The following is a 25590-nucleotide window of genomic DNA, read 5'->3' as shown; positions in this document are numbered from 1 at the left end:
TATACAGATGTTCGCAGTAAATAGCTGTTGAATGAATGAATAAATGCACGAATATTTAAGAAGGCAGAAGAGACTCTATATGCTTAATTTTCTCTAGATTCAATGTAGCTTTACACTGAAGGAGTTGCTACACATTGCACTGGGAATTAACTGAATTACTTGATGGGCCTTCCCCCGTGGCTCAGTGGTAAAGAATCCACCCGCCAATGCAGGAGACACAGATTCGAGCAGAAGAAAATGGCCACGCACTCCAGTATTCTTGCCTTGAAAATCCCATGGACATAGGAGCCTGGCAGGCTACAGTCCACGGGCTTGCGAAAGAGTTGGACATGACTTAGCAACTAAACAATATAGGCACAGTCATAGTCTTATTAATCAGCACAATACTATGTTCAATTTTACATTTCCATTATTTTTTAATTCAATGGTAATACTTATCTAATTGGCACGTGATCATGCTATGAATTTTCACTCAGCAGTTTCTGCTCATAACTGGCCACTTTTCTTAACTGAAAACATAGAGATTTAACAATACATTTGAAAAGATATATCTTCCTCTCTGTAACAAATCAGGTATAATCTTGTGTGCTATTAAATGCCATGGGTTTTTCTTATAGAGAACTTTGTAATTGAGATCCAGACATGGAATTAATGACTAATGACTTTCTGGCAGTGTCAGGATCTGAGATCATTGAACTTTTCAGGAATGTCTTCCTCACCATTACACTGTTAAGTCCCTTAATGGTGCCTTAATTGGGGCTTTTATTGACTACAGCATCTCAGTAAATACATTTTTAATTCATCATAAGCTTTACAGGAAAAAATATAATCACTCAGTCGCCATTTCCAGCAAGCTGGCTCCTGGCCCTGTGCCTCTGAACTTTGAACATGACTCTGGTCTAGTACTTCTCCACCACAAGAATCTGAGATCCTGACATCTAGAGCCTTACAGATATTAGCATTTTCCAGAATGTTCAACAGAGGCCTGGACACACACTATTATTCCATTGAATGTTGGCTGCATGAGGTTAGTGGCTATTTTAAAATCTTTTTAAAATGTGTCTGTGTTCTATCTCCACACTTAACATAGTGCTTGTAGACATTGTCTACGGTAACTGCAACTGGCTCCCTGTCTCACCACCCTGCAAAGTCTAGAGTTTATGCTGAAAGGGCTTATTCCTTCAAAATTTGTGCAATATTTTGTGTATAGGTGAATTCACTCAAGGAGAGGTTGCATTTTTCACCAGCCTCTCTGAGTTATAAAAGTTCAAAAATTACCATTCCAGAGGCTTCTAAATCTCAAATTGTTTGTTGGAAGTATCTTGAAGAAAGATTCTATCTATATGCACAGTTCCTCTATTTCTATATTCCTAAAAGGGGGGAGTAATAGTGGTAACAATAATGATAATAATAATTAAAAATGTTCATTGGACACTATGTGATAGTCAATTTTCTAAATAAGTTTCATGTATTTTTCTTTTTTCTTATTTCATCCTGAAGCCCTATAAAATAAATGTCAGTCAAAGAATGATTTTAAGAAATGAGCGCGCACACACGCAGAGATGCATCTTGGCATGGGCCTTACTATTCTTTGAGTTAGCTTCAAGTGTGATGATCCATTTACTCTGCATATATATGTATTTCCTTTGATTTTTCAATGATTTCACACATCTTAATAATCTAGTCTGGTTGAGAAATTGGATGTAATAGATAGTTTACTTTTTCAATTAACTGATGGTTTGCCAATTAATGCCTTAAACCACCTGAATCAAAAAATCTCTATGAATAAGGTACAGAAGAGGCATTGACTTCTGGATCTTTCCTCAGTGTGTGGCCCTGCTTCATTGTTAATAAAGTTGTCCAGACCACCCTCTTGAATGACTCCCTACTACCTCTACCCCAATTCAGATACTGTCAGAAGTTCCAGAACTGAAGGTAGACTAGAAAAATTAAATCAAGGTATTGTCCCAACTTGGGGGAAATCCCTACATTTTCCTAATTTCTGTGTTTCCTCCCCCACTATACTGTTAATCACCACACCTTATAAATGTGCATAATGAAAACCCACTAATTTGAGTTGAGTTCAGAAACTCTACTCCTGAATACCTTCACCTGTGTTCTATCTCATCCCAGCTGAGTCATTGGGTTCCTCTTAAAACTAGTTCACCAAGGTGACTTTGACCAAGTTAGATATGAAGAGCATAGTCAAAGATGGTTTCACAACTTTGAGCAGCCTAGTGTAACAGGTAGTGGCTTCCTTCTTGTGGAATCTGTAGATTACATAATCCCACTTACTCTTGACTCTTCTCGTCTCTTTTTTCATTACTTTTTATAATCACTTTGTTCCACCTGTTTCCTTGAATACTGGTGTTCTCCAGGCTTCCATATAGAGCTCTCTTCTATTTTTATGTACATTGAATTCAAGGCATTGTTATCCATATCCATCTTCATTTATCTATACATATATGACTTTCAAATCTACATTTACAGCCCAATTCCTCTCTTGAACTCCAGATCCACTTATACAACTGCCTGCTGTACATCTCCATCTTCTTCTCAAGGGGAAGATGGGGATGTACAGCGGCTTGTCAAGGCAAACGTTTCACAAACTAAGTCACAATTTTTCCTCTTCTCATATATTCCCTAATAGCATCCAGTTAGCCAAGATACTGCCTTCTATCAGCAAAGAGATTCCTTTCTCCTCACCTTACATTTCCTTGTCATGAGATCTCTTCCAGAGTACCACTCCTGCCCTCTTCCCATCCCTTCCCTTATTCCTCCCTATAAGAGGAAGAGAGAATTATCTAATTGGTGAGTTTGGGAGAAAAAATATTGGGTATAATCAGTTTCCTTCTTCCTCTATTCTTTCTTGTTGCCTTTGGCATCCATGTACTTAAAGAAAGCACACTCATTTCTCTGATGGGGGCTTTATAGAAGCTGTGCCCCCTTCCCCAAGGAGACCAGGTGCTGTTCAGGGCTGTCAGTGACTGACTAGGTGAGGCTGCCTAGTTCAAAGGTGAATATTAGAATGTTACAGTGTCCTGCAGCTTTACCAATAATAGGGTGATGTTGTGATCTCCATCTGCCTGAATTCATCTCTCTCCAACTCTCTCTCCCTCTCTCTCTTAAATGATTCTGCATTTAGGTGGAGAAAAAAGGAAGTTATGGATCTATCTCCATAAAATACAATACGTTTAAAGACTTCTAGAGTCCTCAATCTCCTTTCTTCCTCTATATCCCATAAGTTCAAAATAAAGGTTGAGATGTTGCCCAACAAGATTCTAACTATTATTAGAATTAATTAAAAATATGGTACCAGTTAACTCACTTCCATATGCAGTTTCTTATATAAGTGACAAAAAACATACTGTTCTCCTTCCTGGAAAATATTGCCCTTGACTAGTGAAAACACACACACACACTCCTTGTAGGCACTGTTCTAATCTCTGTTGAGTGTTTTTTGACATGTACCTACCCTGAGATGAAGTCAGTAGTTACAAATAGCTGAAATCCAAAACTTAGTATGCAAAGATGTCTACCAGAAACAAGTGTTTATTCTATTATTTGAATTAAAACAGCTTTAACAGGTCATCCTATACTCTCTCTATGATACTTTACCCCTCCACCCTGCTTTATCCTTCTCCACCCCTCTTTCTGCTTCAGGAGGCTGAGCTGCCTGGATCACCTCCTGTGCTCTCTGGCTTCTGAGTGGGTCTGGCTAACAGACAGCCCCAGGAAGATTAGAGTGAGAGTGACATCAGGACACATATTCCCCTAGTGGCTTCCCTATAAGATACACTTAGCTGCCTAGGTTCCTGGCTAGAAGGTCACTGCTCCTCTCAAGTCAATTCACACCCTAGAATCTTCTCTCCTCTCAGAATTTTCCATTACGCTCCTTCCTCTCATCTTTTAAGCTTCAGGACTGGTGACAGCTCTACAGCTTTGAGTTCCACGCAGGTTCCTGAGTATCATCCATCGTTCTTCCCTCAGTTCAGTTCAGTCACTCAGTCGTGTCCGACTGTTTGCAACCCCATGGACTGGAACACGCCAGGCCTTTCTGTCCACCACCAACATCCAGAGCTTGCTCAAACTTATGTCCATCGAGTTGGTGATACCATCCAACCATCTCATCCTCTGTCGTTCCCTTCTCCTCCTGCCTTCAATCTTTCCCAGCATCAGGATCCTTTCTAATGAGTCAGTTTTTCACATCAGATGGCCAAAGTATTGGAGTTTCAGCTTCAGCATCAGTCCTCCCAATGAATATTAAGGACTGATTTCAATGGATATTCAGGACTGGTTAAGTGCTTCCCTCACCCCTCGTATCTGGGGAAGTTATGGTCCCTTTGGTAAATGCACTCTCCTTGAGTTATTCTAATTTGGATGTGTCATCTCTTAGTCTACTGACTATGCTTTTTGTTCAATAAAAGTAAATTAGTACACAAATTTCTACATCTGATTGCTTTCATATTCAAATTGTGTTCATAGAATATCACTTTGCACCTAAACTCATTAAATGAACCAGATTATAATACTGCTCAGAGTTCTCATGTGTGCTATGCCCTGGAATCTTACTGTTTCTATCTTATAAATATTTCTCAACTCTATTCCCAGCTCTCACATTGTCCTCTTTCATCTCATCATTTCTCACTTAAATTACTAACTGCTCTCCCTGCCTCTGTTCTTGGTTTGCCCACCTGTCCATCTTCAAACAGCTCCCCAAAATATGTCTTAAAATTAGAACATGTAACCCCTCTGCTTACAAATGCATCAGTGATTCTGTTGCCATCAAGATAAAACTCCCTAGCATTTGTAATGTGGGCCCTGACTCAGCTTCCTCCATTTTGCACAGCGGGCAGCTTCAAGATGGGGACGGTGGAAACTGAAGGCAGTAGTTTTCACTTTTGTTTTTAAGCAATAGAACCTTTTTTTTCCCCAATAAAATTTTCTAATAAAACTCAAAGCCCAATATGGAAAATCGATAAGACCAATGTTTTATCAGCATTGGAGAAGGAAATGGCAACTCACTCCAGTATTCTTGTCTCCAAAATTTTTGCCTGCTTGTACAGAGGAGCCTGGCGGGCTACAGTCCATGGGGTTGCAGAGTTGGACACAACTGAATGACTAGCACTTTATCAGCACAGATTTATTTTATGCAGTCAGCTTTATAACACTTAACATTTACTAATAAAGTTAATCAAAAAGCACACATTGGATAAAAACATGCACTTGAAACTAGGGTGAATGGATAATAGTTGCTATCTTAGTGATGTAAACATTGAAGAAATTTGAATCAGAGACTTACAGTTTTCCTAAATATTATTACATATTGAATTCTGGGTTCTGTGGGACACAATTTGACAAACACTGTTTCAGCATCAAGTTCTTTCTGCAGGGCTGTACTTTCTCAGCCTTAACTGTCTTAACTGTCTAAAAGCTGCTAAAATGTGATGTTCTCTGATGTCACACTCCCTTTGTCCTTTGCATAGAGGATGTCATGCTTTCTGAGAAAGTTTGTTTCTCCCTGAGTGGTTTTATATCCCCACTCAGTCAATGAAACCTTTTCCCTCTAGGACCATCCAGCTCTCCTTTACTAACTCCTCTTCTGGGCCCTGTTGTCTCGCCACACAAAGGCATTCACTCTTAACATTTTGGTGAGTTTCCCTCTAGTTTTTTCCCTGCATAATTGTTTATAAGTGATTGATACCATACTCTATTTACAAACTTATGTTCTTATTTTTTCACTTGCCTTTATAACAAAGGATTTTGTGAGTCTTGAACTATTAGAATTGTAAATCTGTAATGCCCAAAGTGATAAATACCACTATAATATCATTGTAATCCATTCAAAATTCAATGACTATTTCTTGAGTGTTCACCATGGGCTAGGCGCAGTTCTCAGAGCCAGGGAAGCACTGATGCCAAGCAAGATGGAGGCCTCATCTCCTGCAATTTATTGTCTTTACTTTGGTAACTTGATAGTCTGGAATACACTTGAGAACAGTGAAATCAATGGCACAAATATTGGTCCTTTGATATTGTGCAATTGTTTAGAGAAGAGCTTCTTAGGCAGTAAGTTAAAACAATGAGGGAGCTGTTAGTGAGAGAGTTATAAAAAGCGCCCAGTGACAGCTGATGTGATGACCACTGGCCCCAAAGTCCTAGAAGCCAAAAGCTGATCTAACTCCACCTGTTCCTTTATTCCCATTTCAGCTTCTCTGAGGTTAACTGGCTTCAGGACCAAGGAAACAAAAGGACCATGGGATCTACTGCTCTGTGGCTCTGCCTGAGGTCACCCTTAATGCTGATTCAGTTCTCACCTTGTGTCTTCTAGCAATTGACTCTATTTTCAGGCCATGTGTGGCCTAGTCCCTGCCTACCATCCCAACCCTGGGAGCCCCTATTTTGTGTCTCCACCCCTGGCTTGTCTCACCAATCTATTAGTTCTCTGAGCCCAGGGCTGTTTTGGTTGAACCTTAGCCCTGTTGGTCACTGTGCCTAGATTCTTATTTCCTGCTGCCACATTTCTTGGGCAGTGTGAGGACCATCTGCCTGGATCTGATGCTAGCTAGAGTCACAGTTGCTGCAGCCTGCCCGCTCAGCACCACAGATGTCTTTCTGCTGCCTCCAGAAAATATTTAGGGAATGGAATCAACAGTGATAGATGTGGGAGGTGAAAGGATGGTTTTGCAGGACTGTGGCTGGAATGACTGAAGGAACTGTGGTTTCCATTCAGTGAGATGGTGAACGAGGAGGAGCAGTCTTGCTGGGAAAGATGACTGGTCAGTTTCAGACATGCTCAATTTGACGCATCTGTAGATTTCCAGGATATATCCAGTGGGGAGTTGGATGCACGGTTTGGGAGCTTGGGTGATAGTGAGGGATATATACATATAAAGCTCAGCACCTGTCAGTGACCAAGATTTCTATATTCATGTATAGCTAGAAAGATCACTGAGCAACCCAAAGTTCCTTTCCCATTATACAAATCTGTACATGTTGTTAATCAACAGTTCTGTATAATTAGAAGCTCATTTCTGTGTTAACCACCCTGAAATTTGTCTAAAGTCAGTAACGTGCTGATGGTGATTGCAGCCATGAAATTAAAAGACGCTTACTCCTTGAAAGGAAGGTTATGAGCAACCTAGATAGCATATTTAAAAGCAGAGACATTACTTTGCCAACAAAGGTCTGCCTAGTCAAGGCTATGGTTTTTCCAGTGGTCATGTATGGATGTGAGAGTTGGATGGTGAAGAAAGCTGAGCACCGAAGAATTGATGCTTTTGAACTGTGGTGTTGGAGAAGACTCTTGAGAGTCCCTTGGACTGCAAGGAGATCCAACCAGTCCATCCTAAAGGAGATCAGTCCTGGGTGTTCATTGGAAGGACTGATGTTGAAGCTGAAACTCCAATACTTTGGCCACCTCATGCGAAGAGTTGACTCATTGGAAAAGACCCTGATGCTGGGAAGGATTGGGGGCAGGAGGAGAAGGGGACGACAGAGGATGAGATGGTTGGATGGCATCACTGACTCTTTGGACATGAGTTTGGGTAAACTCCAGGAGTTGGTGATGGACAGGGAGGCCTGGCGTGCTGTGATTCATGGGGTCGCAAAGAGTTGGACACGACTGAGTGACTGAACTGAACTGAACTGAGTAAGGTCAAATGTTGAATGGATATTTATTCAAAGAGGGATATTACAGATCAATGCTTCTAACCTGAAAATTAATCAATCTGGGTCTGGTTTGGGCTTACATAGGGTTGATGGTTGTTTAACTATATTATTGTTGTTGTTGTTGTTGAGTCACTAAGTCATGTCCGACTCTTTGCAACCCCATGAACTGCAGCACGCCAGGCTTCCCTGTCCTTCACCATCTCCCTGAGTTTGCTCAAACTCATGTCCACTGAGTCAACGGACAATTAGTGATTGTTGTTTTCCACCCCTACGTTAGAAAGACAATATATTGAATATGTAGTGATACAAGATTTGGTTCTACCACAAGAAACTGGATCAATAGAAGTTCTGGGGGAGAAAGGTTTCTCCTTACCACATTTGGGATGGGGGTATACACTCCTTTAATGGGGCACTCATAATTCCTGTCACAGTTAATGGAAGTTGCAGGTGTGTATCAAGAGGCTCACAAGCCTTGCTGTCTCTATCTGAAAATGACTCCTTTTGTGTTGATCTCCTAGCTGTGTTTTCATTCTACCTTTTAAAACCATTACACCTAACAGAGTTTTGAGTGCATTATAGGTAACCTTAAGAAGCCGTCATTATCTCCTCTCTCTTAACCACATAATAGGGGGTACAAAAGTGAAAGCACAGTATATACACCACACTGAGGAGAAGAAACTTGCCTTGAATTTTTGAACCCTCAGCCTATTTTCTGTAATGCTCTACAGTGAATCAGTCTTAAGAGCTCCATCATTCACTAGGATATGTACTTCCTGCCAAAGGTTACCAGATTACAAAAGTGTCCTCAGCTCAGAAGGGACTCATAATTCACCATCACCTTATTTTGACACTAAGAGAGAAAATATGTGCATCAAGACAAGTAGAGGAAATAATGGAAAAAAAACCTATATTAAGTACAATGCAGCAAACACGCCAAAGGGAAAAATACACACTAGAACAATAATAAGGATAATAGAAAAGTAATGATGTTAAATTATGAGGAGAGATTTGCTGGTCAGCTCATAAACACTTCCCTGACGGGCAGTTAATTTCTTAAAGAGCTTCCCTTAGGCGTGAGAGGAAATGGGAAAGTTAAGATAGATCTCAAGTTGGAAGAAAATAGTTGTGCAATGTTTCTAAAAGACAAGGTCAGATAGATTTCCTGAAAGTGAAGTGGAAATATTTAGAAATATTGAAATATTAAAAACTCAAGTGACTTGGAAGGAATCGTTAACATGAAAAAGTTGAGCAGTCTCGGGAGAGAAAAAAAACAGATGAGCAGTCTCAAAGCACAAAGGCAGGATGGTGGAAACATCAGGAACGCAACCAAAGTGAAATCTTATAGGATCTCTGAATAACATGAGGAAAAAAGAAGAGAAATGCAATATTTATGAGAGGATCCCAGGAAATACGTTCTTAGCCTGCTAAAATCTCACAGGAATGTACATATTAAATTTCAGTATATTTCATTTTAGCAGAGTTATAATCAAGCAAGTGACATTTACAGAAAAATACTTAAAGTATAATTATCAGAAAGTTTTGTATATCACTAATCTGGCTCTTTCTTTTTTACAACATCATTTCATAAACTTTGTATGATGAGGGTGCATACATACCACAAGGTTATAAACACTATTGTCGACTACCTGGGGAAGAGTAGAGTCCCCTGAATATTTAGTGATGCCTGGATCACTGGGTGACACATTTCTAACCCTTTCAAATTCCTTCCTCTTCTGATTTGGGTGTTACATCTTTCTGATGGTTTGTAAGTTTAAGTGAAACAGTTTAATATGCTACTCTATTCTTCGCTACTCTATTAAATATAATCTATCTACAGTAAAGAGGACCCTACTTAAGGTAGAATTTCTTTACAGATTATATAAATCATAAAATTTATACAATTTTGCAATGTATAATTATACAATGAATTTTTCATATATAAATTTGTGTATCCCCCCACCACCACAATGGAACATTACCAGCACCCCACAAACCTCACCATTTCCCCTTCAAGGAAAGTTCTGGGGTATATTCCCATACTCATATCTGGTATTCTGACTTATATCATAAGATTAATTTTTCTTGCTTTAAACTTTCATATAAATGAAATCCTGAAAGTATGTTCAATATGTTACTTTTCTAAAATTTTCTATATATTGGCATATTGAGTTCAAGCGTAACTCTAGATAAGAATGTGTTCAACAAACGCAATTTTTATCTGTTTTACATTCTGTTACAAGCTATTCTAGGAAGTTTTAAAATGCAAGCTTCTCAGCTCTCCCCTAAAATAAAAAACTCCTTCAGTACTAATGCTTGCACGATTCCTTCTCAGTCTTGTCAATTTAAGAATCAGGAATGGCATGGTGGTTTGAACTAAATAATATCTGGAGTACTGATCTTTTCTCAGCCATTATAATCTTTTTAATCAACACTGATAATGTTTTTTTTAAGTGTTAAAACTGAAATGAAATAAAAAATTATGTGGGTTTTTTTTTTTGGTTGTTGTCACATGTTACTTTTTTTTTTAAATTCAAATGGGCCACAGAACAAAGTCTTCATTTTACCCTAGATATCTAACCCTCTTCTCTAGACATTCATTATTACTCACTTCTTGTGTATCCTTGCAAAAATAACACACACACAGATGTTTATTTTTTACAAAAATGGATTAATTCTATGCAAATTATTCTGTACTTTGTTGTTGTTCAGTTCCTAAGTCATTTCTGCCTCTTTGCAGACCCATGGACTGCAGCAAGCCAGGCTTCCCCGCTCTCACCATTTCCCAGAGTTTCCTCAAACTCATGTCCATTGAATTAGTGATACATCCAACAATTTCATCCTCTGTTATCCCCTTCTCCTCCCACCCTCAATCTTTCCCAGCATCGGGGTCTTTTCCAGTGAGTCAGCTTTTCACATCAGGTGGCCAAAATATTGGGGCTTCAGCTTCAGCATCAGTCCTTCCAAAGTATATTCAGGGTTGATTTCCTTTAGGATTGACTGGTTTGATCTCCTTGCAGTCCAAGGGACTCTCAAGAGTTTTCTCCAATAACACAATTCAAAAGCATCAATTTTTCAGCACTCAGCCTTCTTTATGATCCAACTCTCACATCCGTATATGACCACTGGAGAAACTATAGCTTTGACTCTACAAACCTTTGTTGGCAAAGTGATCTCTCTGTTTTTTAATATGATGTCTAGGTTTGTCATAGCTTTTCTTCCAAGGAGCAAGCATCTTTTAATTTTGTGGCTACAGTCACAGTCTCCAGTGATTTTTGGAGACCAAGAATATAAAATCTGCCACTGTTTCCACTTTTTCCCCATCTATTTGTGGTGAAGTGATGAGACCGGATACCATGATCTTAACTTTTTTGAATTTTGAGTTTCAAGCCAGCTTTTTCATTTTCCTCTTTCACCCTCATCAAGAGGCTCTTTAGTTCCTCTTTGCTTTCTGCCATTAGAGCAGTATCATCTTCATATCTGAAGTTGTTGATATTTCTCCTGGCAATCTGAATTCCAGCTTGTGGTTCATCCAGCTTGGCATTTTGCATGATGTACCCTGCATATAAGTTAAATAAGCAGGATAACAGTATATAGCCTTGACGTATTCCTTTCCCAATTTTGAATCAGTTCATTGTTCTATGTCCAGTTCTAACTGTTGCTTTCTGATGTGTAGATAGCTTTCTCTAGAGACAGCTAAGGTGGTCTGGTATTCCTATCTCCTTAAGAATTTTCCACAGTTTGTTGTGATCCACACAGTCAAAGACTTTAGTATAGTCAATGAAGCAGAAGTAGATGTTTTTCTGGAATTCCCTTGCTTTTTCTATGATCCAACAGATGCTGGCAATTTGGTCTCTGATTCCTGTGCATTTTCTAAATCCAGCTTGTACTCAGCTCAAGAGTGTGAAGTTCTCAGTTCACGTACTTTTGAAGCCTAGCTTGAAAGATTTTGAGCATTATCTTGATAGCATATGAAATGAGTGCCGTTGTGCAGTAGTTTGAACATTCTTTGGTATTGCCTTTCTTTGGGATTGTAATGAAAACTGACCTTTTCCAGGCTGTGGCTACTGCTGAGTTTTCCAAATTTGCTGACATATTGAATACAGCATTTTAACGGCATCATCTTTTAGGATTTTAAACAGCTCAGCTGGAATTCTATCACCTCCACTAGTTTTGTTCATAGTAATGCTTCCTAAGGCCCACTTGACTTCACACTCCAGGATTTCTGGCTCTAGGTGAGTGAACACACCATCATGGTTATCCAGGTTATTAAGACATTTTTTGTATGGTTCTTCTGTGTATTCTTACCACCTCTTCTTAATATCGTCTGCTTTTGTTAGTCCTTGTTGTTTCTGTTCTTTATTGTGCCCTTCTTTGGATGAAATGTTCCCTTGAAGGAACATCTCTAATTTTCTTGAAGAGATCTCTAGTCTTTCCCATTTTATTGTTTTCCTCTGTTTCTTTGCATTGATCACTGAGGAAGGCTTTCTTATCTCTCCTTGCTATTCTTTGGAACTCAGCATTCAAATGGGTATATCTTTCCTCTTCCTTTGCCTTTAACTTCTCTTCTTTTCTCAGCTATTTGTAGGGCCTCCTCAGACAACCATTTTGCCTTTCTGCATCTCTTTTTCTTTGGGATGGTTTTGGTCACTACCTCCTGAACAATGTTACACACCCTTGTCCATAGTTCTTTAGGCACTCTGTCTACCAGATCTAATCCCTTGCATTTATTCATCACCTCCACTGTATAATCATAAGAGATTTGATTTAAATCATACCTGAATGGCCTAGTGCTTTTCCCCCCTTTCTTCAATGTAAGTCTGAATTTTGCAATAAGGAGCTCATGATCTGAGCCACAGTCAGCTCCAGGTCTTGTTTTTGCTGATGTATAGAGCTGCTCCATCTTTGGCTGCAAAGAATATAATCAATTTGATTTTGGTATTAACCAACTGGTGATGTCTTCGTGTACATCTCCACAACATCTCTTGTGTTGTTGGAAGAGGTTGTTGCTATGACCAGTGTATTCTCTTGGCAAAACTATGTTAGCCTTTGCCTTGCTTCATTTTGTGCTCTAAGGCCAAACTTGACTGTTACTCCAGGGATCTCTTGACATCCTACTTTTGTATCCCAATTCCCTATGATGAAAAGGACATCTCTTTTTTGGTGTTAGTTCTAGAAGTTCTTGTACGTCTTCATGGAATCATTCAACTTAAGCTTTTTTGGCATTAGTGTTTGGGGCATAGACTTGGATTACTCTGATGTTGAATGGTTTGCGTTGGAAATGAACCAAGATCATTTTGTCATTTTTGAGATTGCACCCGTGTACTGCATTTCAGACTCTGGTTGACTATGAGGGCTACTCCATTTCTTCTAAGGGATTCTTGCCCACAGTAGTAGATATAACTGTCATCCGAATTAAATTCACCCATTCCTGTCCATTTTAGTTCACTGATTCCTAAAATGTTGATGTTCACTCTTGCCATCTCTTGCTTGGCCATGTCCAATTTACCTTGATTTATGGACCTACTAACATTTCAGCTTCCTATGCAATATTGTTCTTACAGTATTGGACTTTACTATAACCACACATCCACAACTGGGTGTGATTTCTGTTTTGGCCCAAACTCTTCATTCTTTTTAGAGCTATTTTTCTACTCTGTCCCAGTAACATATTGGATACCTACCAACCTAAGGGACCCATCTTATGGTATCATATCTTTTTGCCTTTTCATACGGTTCATGGGGTTCTCAAGGAAAGATTACTGAAGTGGTTTGCCTTTTCCTTCACCAGTAGACCACGTTTTGTCAGAACTCTCCACCATGACCCGCACATCTTGGGTGGCCCTGCACAGCATGGCTCATAGCTTCATTGAGTTACACAAGTCTATGATCCATGTGATCATTTTGGTTAGCTTTCTGTGATTGTGGTTTTCATTCTGGAGAGTCTGTACTTTACTTTTTTTTTTAGATTTAAAAAAAATTTTTTAAATTAATTTATTTATTTTAATCGGAGGCTAATTACTTTACAATATAGTGGCGGCTTTTGGCATACATTGACATGAATCAGCCATGGGTTGTACTTTACTTTTTTCAATTGTAAATTAGAATGAAGGCCATTTGCAATTAGCATGTAGAGAACTACCACACTAATCTCAAAAGTTTTATGGTACTGCATTCTAAGGCTATATATACCTTTACTTACTTAATTAGATTTTAGAATTTGAAAAACAGATATGCATCCCTGTTTGGCCAGTGATTCTTTAATCACATTGAGATAGAAATTTCAGGACACTAGGAGATAGAAACTAATTAAAGGGTTTCACACAGCCTTTATTCCCTATTAGGTGGATGGAAATTCCAAACTATATCTAGATATTTCCCACACCTCTTTCAGCCCAGTGCCTGAAAGCTGGAGTCATCAGTTACTCCAGTCCAGAGCTGACATAGTTCCCTGGGTGAGTAGGGCCAAATAACAGCTGAAGAGTTTCCCTTGGTCTTAAGGGAGACCAGACTCCATGAAATAATCTTGGTTACTCTTCCAATGAAAGGAGGAGATATTCTGACCTTTAAAAACAGAAAGAATTTCACAGCTGAAAGTTTTTCCCCTTAGGGAACAAGGCAAGTGTGCTCTCTCTCATCACTTGATACAACATTGTACCAGAAATTCTAGCCAATGAAATTCGGCAAGAAAAATAAATAAAATATGTGTAAATTGGAAAGAAGTAACACTATCTCTATTCACAGGTGACATAACCTTACAGTGAACAGAAAATCCTAAAGAATCTACAAAAATAGTAGTTAGAGCAAATAAATGAATCCAGCAAAGTTTTAGGATGCAAGATTGCAAGATGAACACACAAAGCTCAGCTGTATTTTATACTCTAGCAATGAAAAACCCAAAAAGGAAATTAAAAATTCAATATATTTACAAGAGCATAAAAAAGAATTCAATAATTAAATAAAATTTAACCAAGGAGGCCAAAACCTGTACATTAAAAACTAAAACCAATGAAACCAAAAAAAAGGAGAAAAATTTATTGAAAGAAATTAAAGAAGGACTAAGTCAATGGAAAATCCCATGGACAGAGGAGCCTGGTAGGCTGCAGTCCATGGGGTCACGAAGAGTCAGACATGACTGAGGGACTTCACTTTCACTTTTCACTTTCATGCATTGGAGAAAGAAATGGCAACCCACTCCAGTGTTCTTGCCTGGAGAATCCCAGGGACGACAGAGCCTGGTGGGCTGCCGTCTGTGGTGTTGCACAGAGTCGGACACAACTAAAGTGACTTCGCAGCGGCAGCAGGAAGTCAATGGAAAGATATTCCATGGTCACAGAAGACTGAAAGTTCACAGACTGGAAGATTCTAAGACAGCAGTACTCTCTGGAGAGTTCTTATTATAAATGAGTGTTGAATTTTGTCAGAAGTTTTTTCTGCATCTACTGTGATGATCATATGGTTTTCATCCTTCAGTTTATTGATGTGGTGTATTACACTGATTGATTTGTGGATATTGAAAAATCCCTTCATCCCTGGGATAAATTCTGCTTGATCGTGGTGTATGATCCTTGTAATATATTGTTGGATTCTGCTTGCTAGTATTCTGTTGATGATGTTTATGTCCATGTTTGTCAGTGACACTGGCCTGTAAATTTCTTTCTTTTTTTGTGTGTGTGTGATATCTTTGGTTTTGGTATCAGGGTGATAGCGGCTTCATAGAATGAGTTTGGGAGTGTTCCTTCCTCTGGATTTTTTTGGAAGAGTTTCAGAAGGTTAGGTGTTAACTCTCCACTAAATGTTTGAGAGAATTAACCTATGAAGCCATCTGGTCTTAGATTTTTGTTTGTTGGAAGTTTTTAAATTATAGTTTCAATTTCAGTATTTGTGATTGGTCTGTTCATATTTTCTATTTCTTCCTGATTCATTCTTGGAAGAATGGACCTTTCTAATAATTTTTCCGTTTCTTCTAGGTTGTCCATTTTATTGGCATGTAGTTGCTTGTAACAGTCTCTTTGGATCCTTTGAATTTCTATGGTATCCAGTGTAACTCCTTTTTTGTTTCTAGTTGTATTGTTGTGAGCCCCCTCCTTCTTTTTCTTAATGAGTCTGGTTAAAGGTTTTAAAAAGAAAGAATGGCAGTAGTCCTCCCTAAAACAATATACAGATTCAATACAATCCGTCCCCAAAATCCGTTCAGCCTTTTTTTTTATTTTTGCAGGAATAAAGATAACCATCCTAAAATTCATATGGAACTTCAAGGGACTCCAAACAGCCAAAACAATCTCAAAAAAGAACAGAGTTGTAGGTCTCACACTTCCTGATTGCAAAACATACTACCAAGCCACAGTAACAGAATACTTCCATGACTCCAGAAGTTTCCTTTTGCCTCCTTGACAGTTAGTTACTCTCTTCAGCCCAACTCAGGCAACCCCTGGCTTGCTTTTTGTCATTGTTTAGGGTTCTGCCTTGTCTAGGGTTTCATAAATATGAGATCAATACATAGCCATTTATGTCTGGCTTCTTTCACTTAGCATGATGTTTTCAAGATTCATTCATGCCATTGAGTATATGAGTAGTTCATTCCTCTTGGTTGCTGAATAGTATTCCACAGTATGAATATATTACAATTTTATCCATTCATCAGTTAATGGAATTTTTTGTTATTTCCAGGATTGATTTTTTTTTTTCTTTTTTACAGTTACATTCAGCTGTATCAAATTCTGGATTTCTTTTCATTTATCCTGTTTAGAACTAACCAGAATTCTTGAATCTGTGAATTGGTGATTTTCACTAGTTATGGAAAACTGTATTTTCATCTGAAATTGCCTCTATTCTACTCTCTCTCCCCTTCTCATCTAAAATTTCATGAGATGTTTGTTAGATCTACTCCTCCTATCCTCCATGTTTCTAAATCTTTCTTACCTGTTATCTTTTTGTCTCTCCATATTGCATCCTGGATAGTTCCTTCAGGTACTACCTTCTGGTACACAAATTTTCTCTTCTTGATCTGTTCCTAATATTTCTAGGTCCCTGGCTGGAAAAGAGTACATCATATTCTTATTGATTCACTGATTGCAACACCAGGCTCAAATAGACATTCCATGTGTACATGAAGAAATTTAAGAGGGAATATAGCAATCAGAGACTTTACTGTTAATTTTCATAACTGCAATGATCCAGCTAATCAAGTCTACAACCATGAACGCTGGTGAACGGAGGAGCCTGGTAGGCTGCAGACCATGGGGTCGCTAAGAGTCGGAAACGACTGAGCGACTTCACTTTCCCTTTTCACTTTCATACATTGGAGGAGGAAATGGCAACCCACTCCAGGGTTCTTGCCTGGAGAATCCCAGGGACGGGGGAGCCTGGTGGGCTGCCGTCTATGGGGTCGCATAGAGTCGGACACGACTGAAGCGATTTAGCAGTAGCAGCAAACCTCTATAAGGCGTTTTTTTCTAATACTGGTATAAATATTTTAGAAATGTTCACCAAATGTGCAGTGTAATACATAGGTTCACCACTTTTTAAAATTAGGCCAATGTGGAATCAAATATCTTAAGATATAACACATACAACATTGTGAGCACTGACCAAGGAGACTACATGAAAGAGAACAGCTGGAAGCTTGTCTCTGGAATCTTGAAGGAAGGCCTCAGAGAGGGAACGCGAAAGACTAGGGAAAACTACAAGTCCCAGCATGCTTTGCGACCACCGTTGACTACAACCCCCAGAGTGCATTGCTCGTCGAATGCGGATTTCCCTCACAGCTGGGGCTTGTAGTTCTCTTTGGAGCCAATCCGGCGAGGGCGGCGTTTGCTTAGCCAGCCTCAGGCTATCAGGCTTAGTCTTCCAGTTTCGGCAAAGGGGAAACAGTTCGGGTCCTTGGGTGGTCTTTGTCTCATCTCTTGGCTAGTGCTTTACCCAGGTAAGTGGTAGAGAGGCTACTCCTTCCCGCAGCTGGGGCCTTGCCTTGCTTTCTGCGAGCGACTTGGCTGGGGCGAAGCCGTTTGTCTCTAAGCTCTCGCCGTAGCAGCCGCCGCCCATCCCTCTTTGTGTGCTGGGGGAAGCCGCGGAGCTAGTGGCGGCGGCTGTTGCTGTTGTGGGCGAAGGAGAGGGACGTTACCGGGAAGTCGCTGGCAGGCGGACTCTTCCCCATCCCGCCACCGAACAGGTGGGTGGACTGCCCTTCCGTCTCCTTCTGTCTGCTGTGTCTCGCGTCGCAGTCCTAAGGGCGGCTTGGCCTGCTGACAATGCCGCCCAGCCCGGCCCTGGGAAGGAGAGGCGGGGTGAGTCAGGAAGGCCAGGGCCTCGGCGAACCCACTCCGTTCTCTCTGTACCCTTCGGAGGGGCCCCGAGAAGGCTTGAGGCTCGTTCGAGGCCACCTCCCCAAGACGCCCTAGGTGAACCGCGCCCTCTTGGTTCATACCCAGGGGAGAAGTGACTCCTTTTCGTCTTGCTCACCCGGTGTGTGTTAGAAAGTACCCAGACACGGAGATTGTAGCACAAAATTCCTGAGACTTTCTCTTTCTTGGAGTTTTGAGAAAGTGAATGTGTCAGGCCTGGAGGCTCCGGCCTCTCGCAGGTTGAGCGGTCCTGTCATCTGTATGCAATTATTCAATCAGACTTTGTTGTTGGGCTTTGACTCAAAGTGTGTTAGAGCCGCTCAGTCATGTCCGACTCTTTGCGACCCCAGCATACTTAAAGTGTGTGTGTGTGTGTGTGTGTGTGTGTGTGTGTGTGTTGTATAGCCCGCCAGGCTTCTCTGTCCATGGGATTCTCCAGGCAAAGATACTGGAGTGGGTTGCCATTTCCTTCTCCAAAGGGATAGAATCCTGGTCTCCTGCATTGCAGGCAGATTCGTTACCGCCTGAGCCACCAGGGAAGCTCTACCTTTAAGTACAGTTGATAGTTATTGATGGTGTATTTGTGTTTTGCTTCTCCATAGTATTATTATTGCACAGTAGAATTTTATTGCATGGTAAAATGTTTCAGAATTTATAGAAATTTTCTGTCTGACTGCCTGATTTATCAGATTTCTAGGAGTGAATGCAAAACTGGTAGATTTGCTGTGTCTTAGAGCTTGGCTTTTAATGGCAATCCATGTCCTCTGTTTTAAGAACCAGAGACATTGGGTTAAATTTGAGCATGTGAACATTAAAAGAGTTTACTGAGTGCTAATTACTATGCTCAACTGTGAGTATTTCCTATATACATCTGTTTAAAATGATTTTCAGGTCTTAGTAGTATTTATGCTTCTTTTATTTTAAAAGTAGAGTGTACATGTTCTCGTTTGATGACCTTGAACTACATGGCCTTTCAAGACAGTTCTCTTCTTGAAAGACAGAGTTTTAAAAGAGTGCTCCTTTTACCAATTTAATGATTGTAAATGATTGTATGCTTCTTAAGGTTGCAAACATGTCTGACAAAAGTGAATTAAAGGCAGAGTTGGAACGTAAGAAGCAGCGGTTGGCTCAAATCAGAGAGGAAAAGAAGAGGAAAGAAGAAGAAAGAAAGAAAAAGGAAGTATGTTTGATTTTTTAAAAGATAATATAAAATAATTGGATTTTAAGTGCTTATACCTTTAATACTTTAAGAATAATTAAAATTCCAGCAATGTGACTGCGCATATAGCACTGTAGGTGAAAAGCTCAATATACATATTTAGTCTTCTAGGAATATGTTTACTATATAAAGTAAGGAGCATCTGCCTTGTAATTACTGATGAAACATGATATAATTGTAGCTTAGTTTGGACTTTGAGCTTATCTGAATATTTTACCAGTCAGAACTGCTAGTTGTCAGAATAAATAATGGCAAAGAGAAATACAGACTAGATTATTAATTAAGGGATTATTTAATTGATTGTCTCTCCTTTGTCATGAGTTGGTCATTGAAATATTTTTACCAGGTAGTGGGTTTGATACTATCATGAAGATGGGCTAGATACTTGGATCTGATTTTTGGCATCACCATTTTATTATGTATGGCAAATATACATTGACCCTGAGCTAGAGATATTTGACTTGCTCCTGTCTTGAAATGTACATTTGTCCCTATGAAACCTGTGTAGACAGATTTGTATATTTTTATCTTCAATGTTTTCAATGGCCAGTGTTAAGATAGTTTGGTCCTAATGTGACATTAGTATGAAGTTTTTCTATGTGATAGCCTGAACCAGGGGCCCCCAGTTTCCAGGATCTAATGCTTGGTGATCTGAGGTGGAGCTGATGTAATAATGCACCATGAATGTAATGCGCTTGAATCACCCTGAAACCATTCTCCACCCCCCGTCCATGGAAAAATTGTCTTCCACGAAACTTGTCCCTGGTGCCAAAAAGGTTGGGGACCACTGGCCTAAATAACAGCCAAGACTTCTTGGAATCTCTTAGGGAAAAAGAAAAACCAAAGGTACAATTTATGTGCAGCATTGCTATGATGCTGTAAAGCCTACAATTGAATAATTTTCTAGTTTCTTCTGAACCTTTTTGTGATCCATTACTGTAAGAGTGTTGGACCTTTAGGTTAGCTATTTGATTAAAAACTGATAGAAGCATGAGTAAGACTAGCAGAACCTTTCCGAACCAGTACCTATAGTCTTAAACCCTTCAGAACTGAGAGCAGATTTGGTATTTGTTTTCTAAACATGGCCATACGTGGCTGTACAGAATATCTATTACATGATTTATATCTAATTTAAAGTTTATCAAACATTACAAGAGACATTAAATCTATTAAACAGTAAGTCTAATTGTTATATATCGATACAGTGTTTACTTCATAATATAGTCTCTTTGGCTATTTTAATGAAATTTTCTGATGACTCTTTTAAGTTAAAATGGTATGATAGAATATTATGACTAAAAAAAGTTCACTGCCCATAACTGTATGAGTAATGGTTGTCTTAGCCGAAATAGACTTTTGAGGTGTATACATAAGGCTTTCCCCTTTAAGGCTTAAATTTCCCTTGAGATGTTTTGGCTGATCTGAGAGTATTGAGGGTTATAACTGGAAGATTTTGCTAAAACTATAAACGGCTAAAATAAAAGTTGGTAAAAATTTCAATAACGAAAAATGCTCTGTGCTATGCAAGAGTAAATTTTAATTTTACCAAACTGTGAAAATAAGACCAATAGTTGATAAAAATAAAAGCTTTCTCCAGATGAATTTTTGACAAACATCCTCTACATAAAGTTGCATAAATACAATGAGGACTACATATAGAAGTTTGAGGCACCTGTACTTTTTCAAATCAAATTGTTCATTTACTTAAAACTTGTTATGTCTTAAATGATAGTCTTTTTTTTTTTTTCATAGCATTGTGATATTTATGTATTTGTGAGATTTCCACAATTCTTGACCATGGATAGCAATTTCATGTTATAAATTAAGTAGAAATTGACTATACTTTTTGAACTTATCTGCTCAGTATGTTTTTGTGAGAACTTCTTGATTACATATAAAAATGAATCAATTTAATACATATAATTTGGAGATTTTTACTAAAACTCTTGAGAATGATCATGTAGTGACTATAATGTGTATTCAAAACTAAGCCCACCTCCAAATGTATACAATGTTAGCACATTATTTAAAACATATGTATTTTTGCAAATAGAAATGTTTCATACCATGTGTAAATTTAAGTTTTAACTTAAAAAATTTAGACTGATCAGAAGAAGGAAGCAGTTGTTCCTGTGCAAGAAGAATCAGATCTTGAAAAAAAGAGAAGAGAAGCTGAAGCATTGCTTCAAAGCATGGGTCTAACTGCAGAATCCCCCATTGGTAAGGATAAGATTATATCTGTTAATAAAAGAGAGGCATAGATCTTACTCAGCTCAGATATACATGAGATGAGTGAGTTGATTTAATGTATTTTGTATATCTTTCTTATTTGTGCCTCATAAAAAGCATTAATCTTATAATTTGTTTGGAATTGACTTTTTTTCAGATGTATTAATACATAGTTATTTTGTTTGTTCAGAAGAGCTGCAAGACTGTGTTTATTAACATAAGCCAGTTGACTTTTCTTGTTAAATCAGTAATGTATTTTGACAGACATTTGTTGAACTAGTTTTCTGTGCCATACTGTGTTAAGCTCAAAGATGATTGTGATTCCTGATCTTCTTAACTCTGTAATCCTTTCTGTAAGTTAAAGAGAGGTATAGTGAATCAAAGTTCTAAAAGTGTACTGATGTTCAAAGGTGTAGCAGTGGAAGGAGAAGCTTATAACCTTCTGCTGTCAGTGCCAATAAGGGAAATAATATTGGTAGCTGATTTTGGCAGCAGTTTGGCTTCATCATGTTCTTTTTCTGGGCTCTTCATTTTTATAACAGTACTAGAGCAAAAAGCTGAAATAGTAAAAGTACTGAGGATGATCTTGTTACATATAGACATTAAATGCTTACTTAAAATAATTCTGAACTGAGTGCTGTTACATAGTATTTTAGCTTGATGTGGCTTTTGTCATTTAGGGACCTAAAATTTCAGGGTTAGTTTGTGGGCTAATTCCATCTAGTCCAGAGGACAAACAACAGAGGTAGTACCTGCTGTATGCCTATTGTTGTGAATGGCAACGTAACAGTCTTTAAGTATTACAACTGTCTTATTAGAGTTACTATTTCTAAAAAGTTTTAAGGTGAAAAAAGCTGGTTACTTTCATGGTTTGGCTTCACTGTTATTTCTTTCAGCTTATTGTGCTGTGCTTAGTCACTCAGTCGTGTCCAACTCTTTGCGACCTCATAGACTATAACCCATCAGGCTCCTCTGTCCGTGGGGATTCTGCAGGCAAGAATACTGGAGTGGGTTGCCATGCCTTCCTCCAGGGAAATCTTCCCAACCCAGGGATCAAACCCAGGGCTCTCACATTGCAGGTGGATTCTTTATCATCTGAGCCACCAGGGAAGCCCGTGAATACTAGAGTGGGTAGCCTATCCCTTCTCCAAGGGATCTTTCTGACCCAGGAATCAAACTGGGGTCTCCTATGTTGCAGGCGGTTTCTTTACCAGCTGAGCTACCAGGGAAGCCCTTTCAGCTTATTTGTCTTTTTCTTATTGATAAAATTTGAAGATTGAAATACTTTAATTTTTATGTCTCTTATTTAATAAACTTATGTTGCGTATTGCAATTTTAAAAGTAAATGAATCAGAACAGTTTTATCTTGTTAAAAAAAAAATACCCTAGAACCTAAACCAAGTTGCTTGTTTGCTGTTACAGGCTTTAAGTGATCATTTTTTTCTGAGACTTTGGTTTTCTCCCATAGGATATTTTTTTTTTCTTTTCTATTCTCTTTAGGACTTCAGTTTCACTAAATTCACTTGCTCATATTTCTCAATTTATGGCCCAGCTCCATCATCTATTCTTGAATGTTCTTTAGTTGTGTGTGTGTTTCTCCTTCATCACCCATCTCCAATTCCATTCGCCTTCACAGTCTTGCATTAAGTACTGATTCTTGGGTTTTTAACATACATCCTTTTGATCAGTCTGGCACGTGTTGACATTTTTCAAGTTTTTATACATCTATGTGTGGGTATGTTTTATGTGTATAAGTGGTATTGTGCTCCGTGTTTCACTTTGTTTTTTCCTTTTTTTCAAAGCAGGTTTGTATTCCAGATTTACTCATGTTGTTACATATACATCTAGTTATTTATTTCTGACTGATACATAATATTCTATCATATACTATATTTTACTTATCTGTTCCATAGTGATTTCTTCTATCTGTTTGCTTTGCTTTCACAAGCAACACTGCTGCTAAGTCGCTTCAGTCATGTCCGACTCTGTGCGACCCCATAGACGGCAGCCCACCAGGCTCTGCTGTCCCTGGATTCTCCAGGCAAGAACACTGGAGTGGGTTGCCATTTCCTTCTCCAATGCGTGAAAGTGAAAAGTGAAAGTGAAGTCGCTCAGTCATGTCCGACTCTTTGTGACCCCATGGGCTACAGCCTACCAGGCTCCTCCATCCATGGGAGTTTCCAGGCAAGAGTACTGGAGTGGGGTGCCATTGCCTTCTCTGACAAGCAGCACTGCAAAGAATATATTCTTTTCCCTTGAAATGACTGTGGAAGAGTTTCTCTGGAACGTATGCTGAAGAATTGGCTTGGTATGTTATTGTAGACTTATATTTTTTAGGTCCTACCTACCACTCTGAAGAATAACTAAGTTTATCCTTCTGCTACCAGTGTGTGAGAAAGTAACTGTTTTCACTGTATCCTGATATTATCCAACTTTCTAATTTTTGTCTACTTGATCAGTGTAAAATAGTATGTCAAAATGTTTTAATATACATTTATCTGTTTACAGTGAGAGTGACCATTTTTTCATTTATCTACTTTTCACATTTTCCCTTCTACGAATTGCATATTCATGTTCTTTGTCCATTTACCATTAGGGTTCTTTATCTTGCTGTAGAAATTCCTTGTATACTTAAGAGAGGACTTCTTTGTTTTAGTCTTTTTAAAAATACCTTCTCCTAGTTTATTATCTACAGTATTTTAAAAAATTTTTTATTGAAGTATAGTTGACTTAAAATGTTGTGTTAGTATCAGATGTACAGCAAAGTGAATCAGTTATGCCTATACATATGTCACTCTTTTTTAGATTCTTTTCACATATAGTTCAAGTATTGAGAAGAGTTCCTGTGCTGTACAGTAGTAGTATGTATATGTCAGTCCAAATCTCCCAATTTATCCCTTCTTTCTTCCCCCCTGGTAACCATAAGTTTGTTTCCTACATCTGTGACTCTATTTCTGTTTTGTAAATAAGTTCATTTGTACCTATTTTTTTTTTAGATTCCATATATAAGTGATATCATATGATATGTTTTTCTCTGTCTGACTTCATTCAGTATGACAGCTTTAGGTTCATACATTTTGCTGCAAATGTCATTATTTTGCTTTTTTTTGTGGCTGAGTAATATTCTATTGTATATATGTACTGCATCTTCTTTATCCATTCCTCTGTCAATGGACATTTAGATTGCTTCCATCATAGTATCTTTTATTGAAACAGAATTCTTCATTAAAAAGAATTATTCGTTTGGTTGCATTGGGTCTTAGTTGCGGCACCTGGGATCTTCTTTGCATTATGAGGGCTCTTTCCTTGCAGCGCATGGACTCTCTAGTTTGGTGCTTGGGCTCGGTGGTTGTGGCACATGGGCTCCAGAGCGCGTAGGCTCAGTGGTTGCAGCATGGGGCTAGTTGTTCTGGACCATGTGGGGTCTTGGATCTCTGACCAAGGATCGAACATTTTGATATGTTCAAATTTTTTATTTTAATAGTGGTCAGATCTACCATCTATAGACAGCCCCTCCCCCCCTTTTTGGTCTTCTTTTAAAAGATATCCTTTCCTACTTTGAGGATACAAATATATTCTACATTTTCTTTATTATTTTAGCCTTCACCTTTAGATATTTGTGTTACATTTTTTTAATACAGTAGAAGGTAGGGATCCAACCTAATTTTTCTCCATTTAGTTATGTTATTTAGGGTTTTTCTATATATGCTTATAAATGAAATTTGCCTATAATTTTCTTATGCTGTTCATGTTCAGTGGCCACCATGGTTATGGTTTTAAAATAAATTGGATAGCTTTCTCTCTTGCTGTTTTGTGGAACAGCTGTAAAAGATAGGTATTATCTGTTCCTTAAACACTTGGTAGGACTCAACTGTAAAACTATCTCAGATTATGCTTTTTGTCCCCAGAGGATAGTGGAGAGCAGGAGTTATTGACCATTTCAGTTTTTCTAATGGTTATAGTCTATTCAAGTTTTTTGTTCTTGTATCAGTTTGATTTTTTTAAAAAGATAATAAAGGTTTATTATCACTCACAGTTTCTGCCCATCAGGAATTTGGTAGTGGCTTAGCTTGGTGGTTCTGGCTTGGGGTCTCTCATGAGGTTGAAGTCAAGATCAGTCAGAGCTGCAAG

The 25590-nt window shown here is 38.6% G+C and overlaps 1 protein-coding gene and 2 long non-coding RNA genes across 15 annotated transcripts in view; 2 read left to right on the top strand and 1 right to left on the bottom strand.

Moving 5' to 3' along the window:
- Positions 1-5416, bottom strand: part of LOC145541416 (uncharacterized) — a 38974-nt gene extending 33558 nt beyond the window's left edge. Inside the window, exon 1 of the long non-coding RNA XR_014078994.1 lies at positions 5303-5416. This is a non-coding gene — a long non-coding RNA (uncharacterized LOC145541416). The remainder of the gene's footprint in view (positions 1-5302) is intronic.
- Positions 5417-5503: 87 nt separating this feature from the next.
- LOC145541415 (uncharacterized) lies at positions 5504-6912 on the top strand. The gene is made up of 2 exons (XR_014078993.1): positions 5504-5651; positions 6211-6912. It is a non-coding gene; the product is annotated as an uncharacterized LOC145541415 (long non-coding RNA).
- Positions 6913-17456: 10544 nt separating this feature from the next.
- The window catches only part of DYNC1I2 (dynein cytoplasmic 1 intermediate chain 2), a 55744-nt gene continuing 47610 nt past the window's right edge, over positions 17457-25590 (top strand). For 7 of the 13 annotated variants that reach the window (XM_081577808.1, XM_081577807.1, XM_081577805.1 and 4 more), the window contains exons 1-3: positions 17457-17839; positions 19075-19191; positions 21333-21450. In XM_081577808.1, coding sequence (XP_081433934.1) covers positions 19084-19191; positions 21333-21450 — 226 coding nt within the window. In that variant the 5' untranslated portion in view covers positions 17457-17839; positions 19075-19083. Of the gene's footprint in view, positions 17840-19074; positions 19192-19972; positions 20077-21332; positions 21451-25590 lie in introns of those variants that run through there. The other 6 variants (XM_081577806.1, XM_081577804.1, XM_081577801.1 and 3 more) reach the window with 2 other exon arrangements.

The sequence above is a fragment of the Giraffa tippelskirchi genome, chromosome 3, assembly GCF_054371585.1.
Source record: "Giraffa tippelskirchi isolate mGirTip1 chromosome 3, T2T-mGirTip1v1.2.pri, whole genome shotgun sequence".
In the NCBI taxonomy this organism is placed as follows: Eukaryota; Metazoa; Chordata; class Mammalia; order Artiodactyla; family Giraffidae; genus Giraffa; species Giraffa tippelskirchi.
The sequence above is the reverse complement of the archived record's forward strand: the minus strand, read 5'-3'. Positions and strand labels throughout refer to the sequence as shown.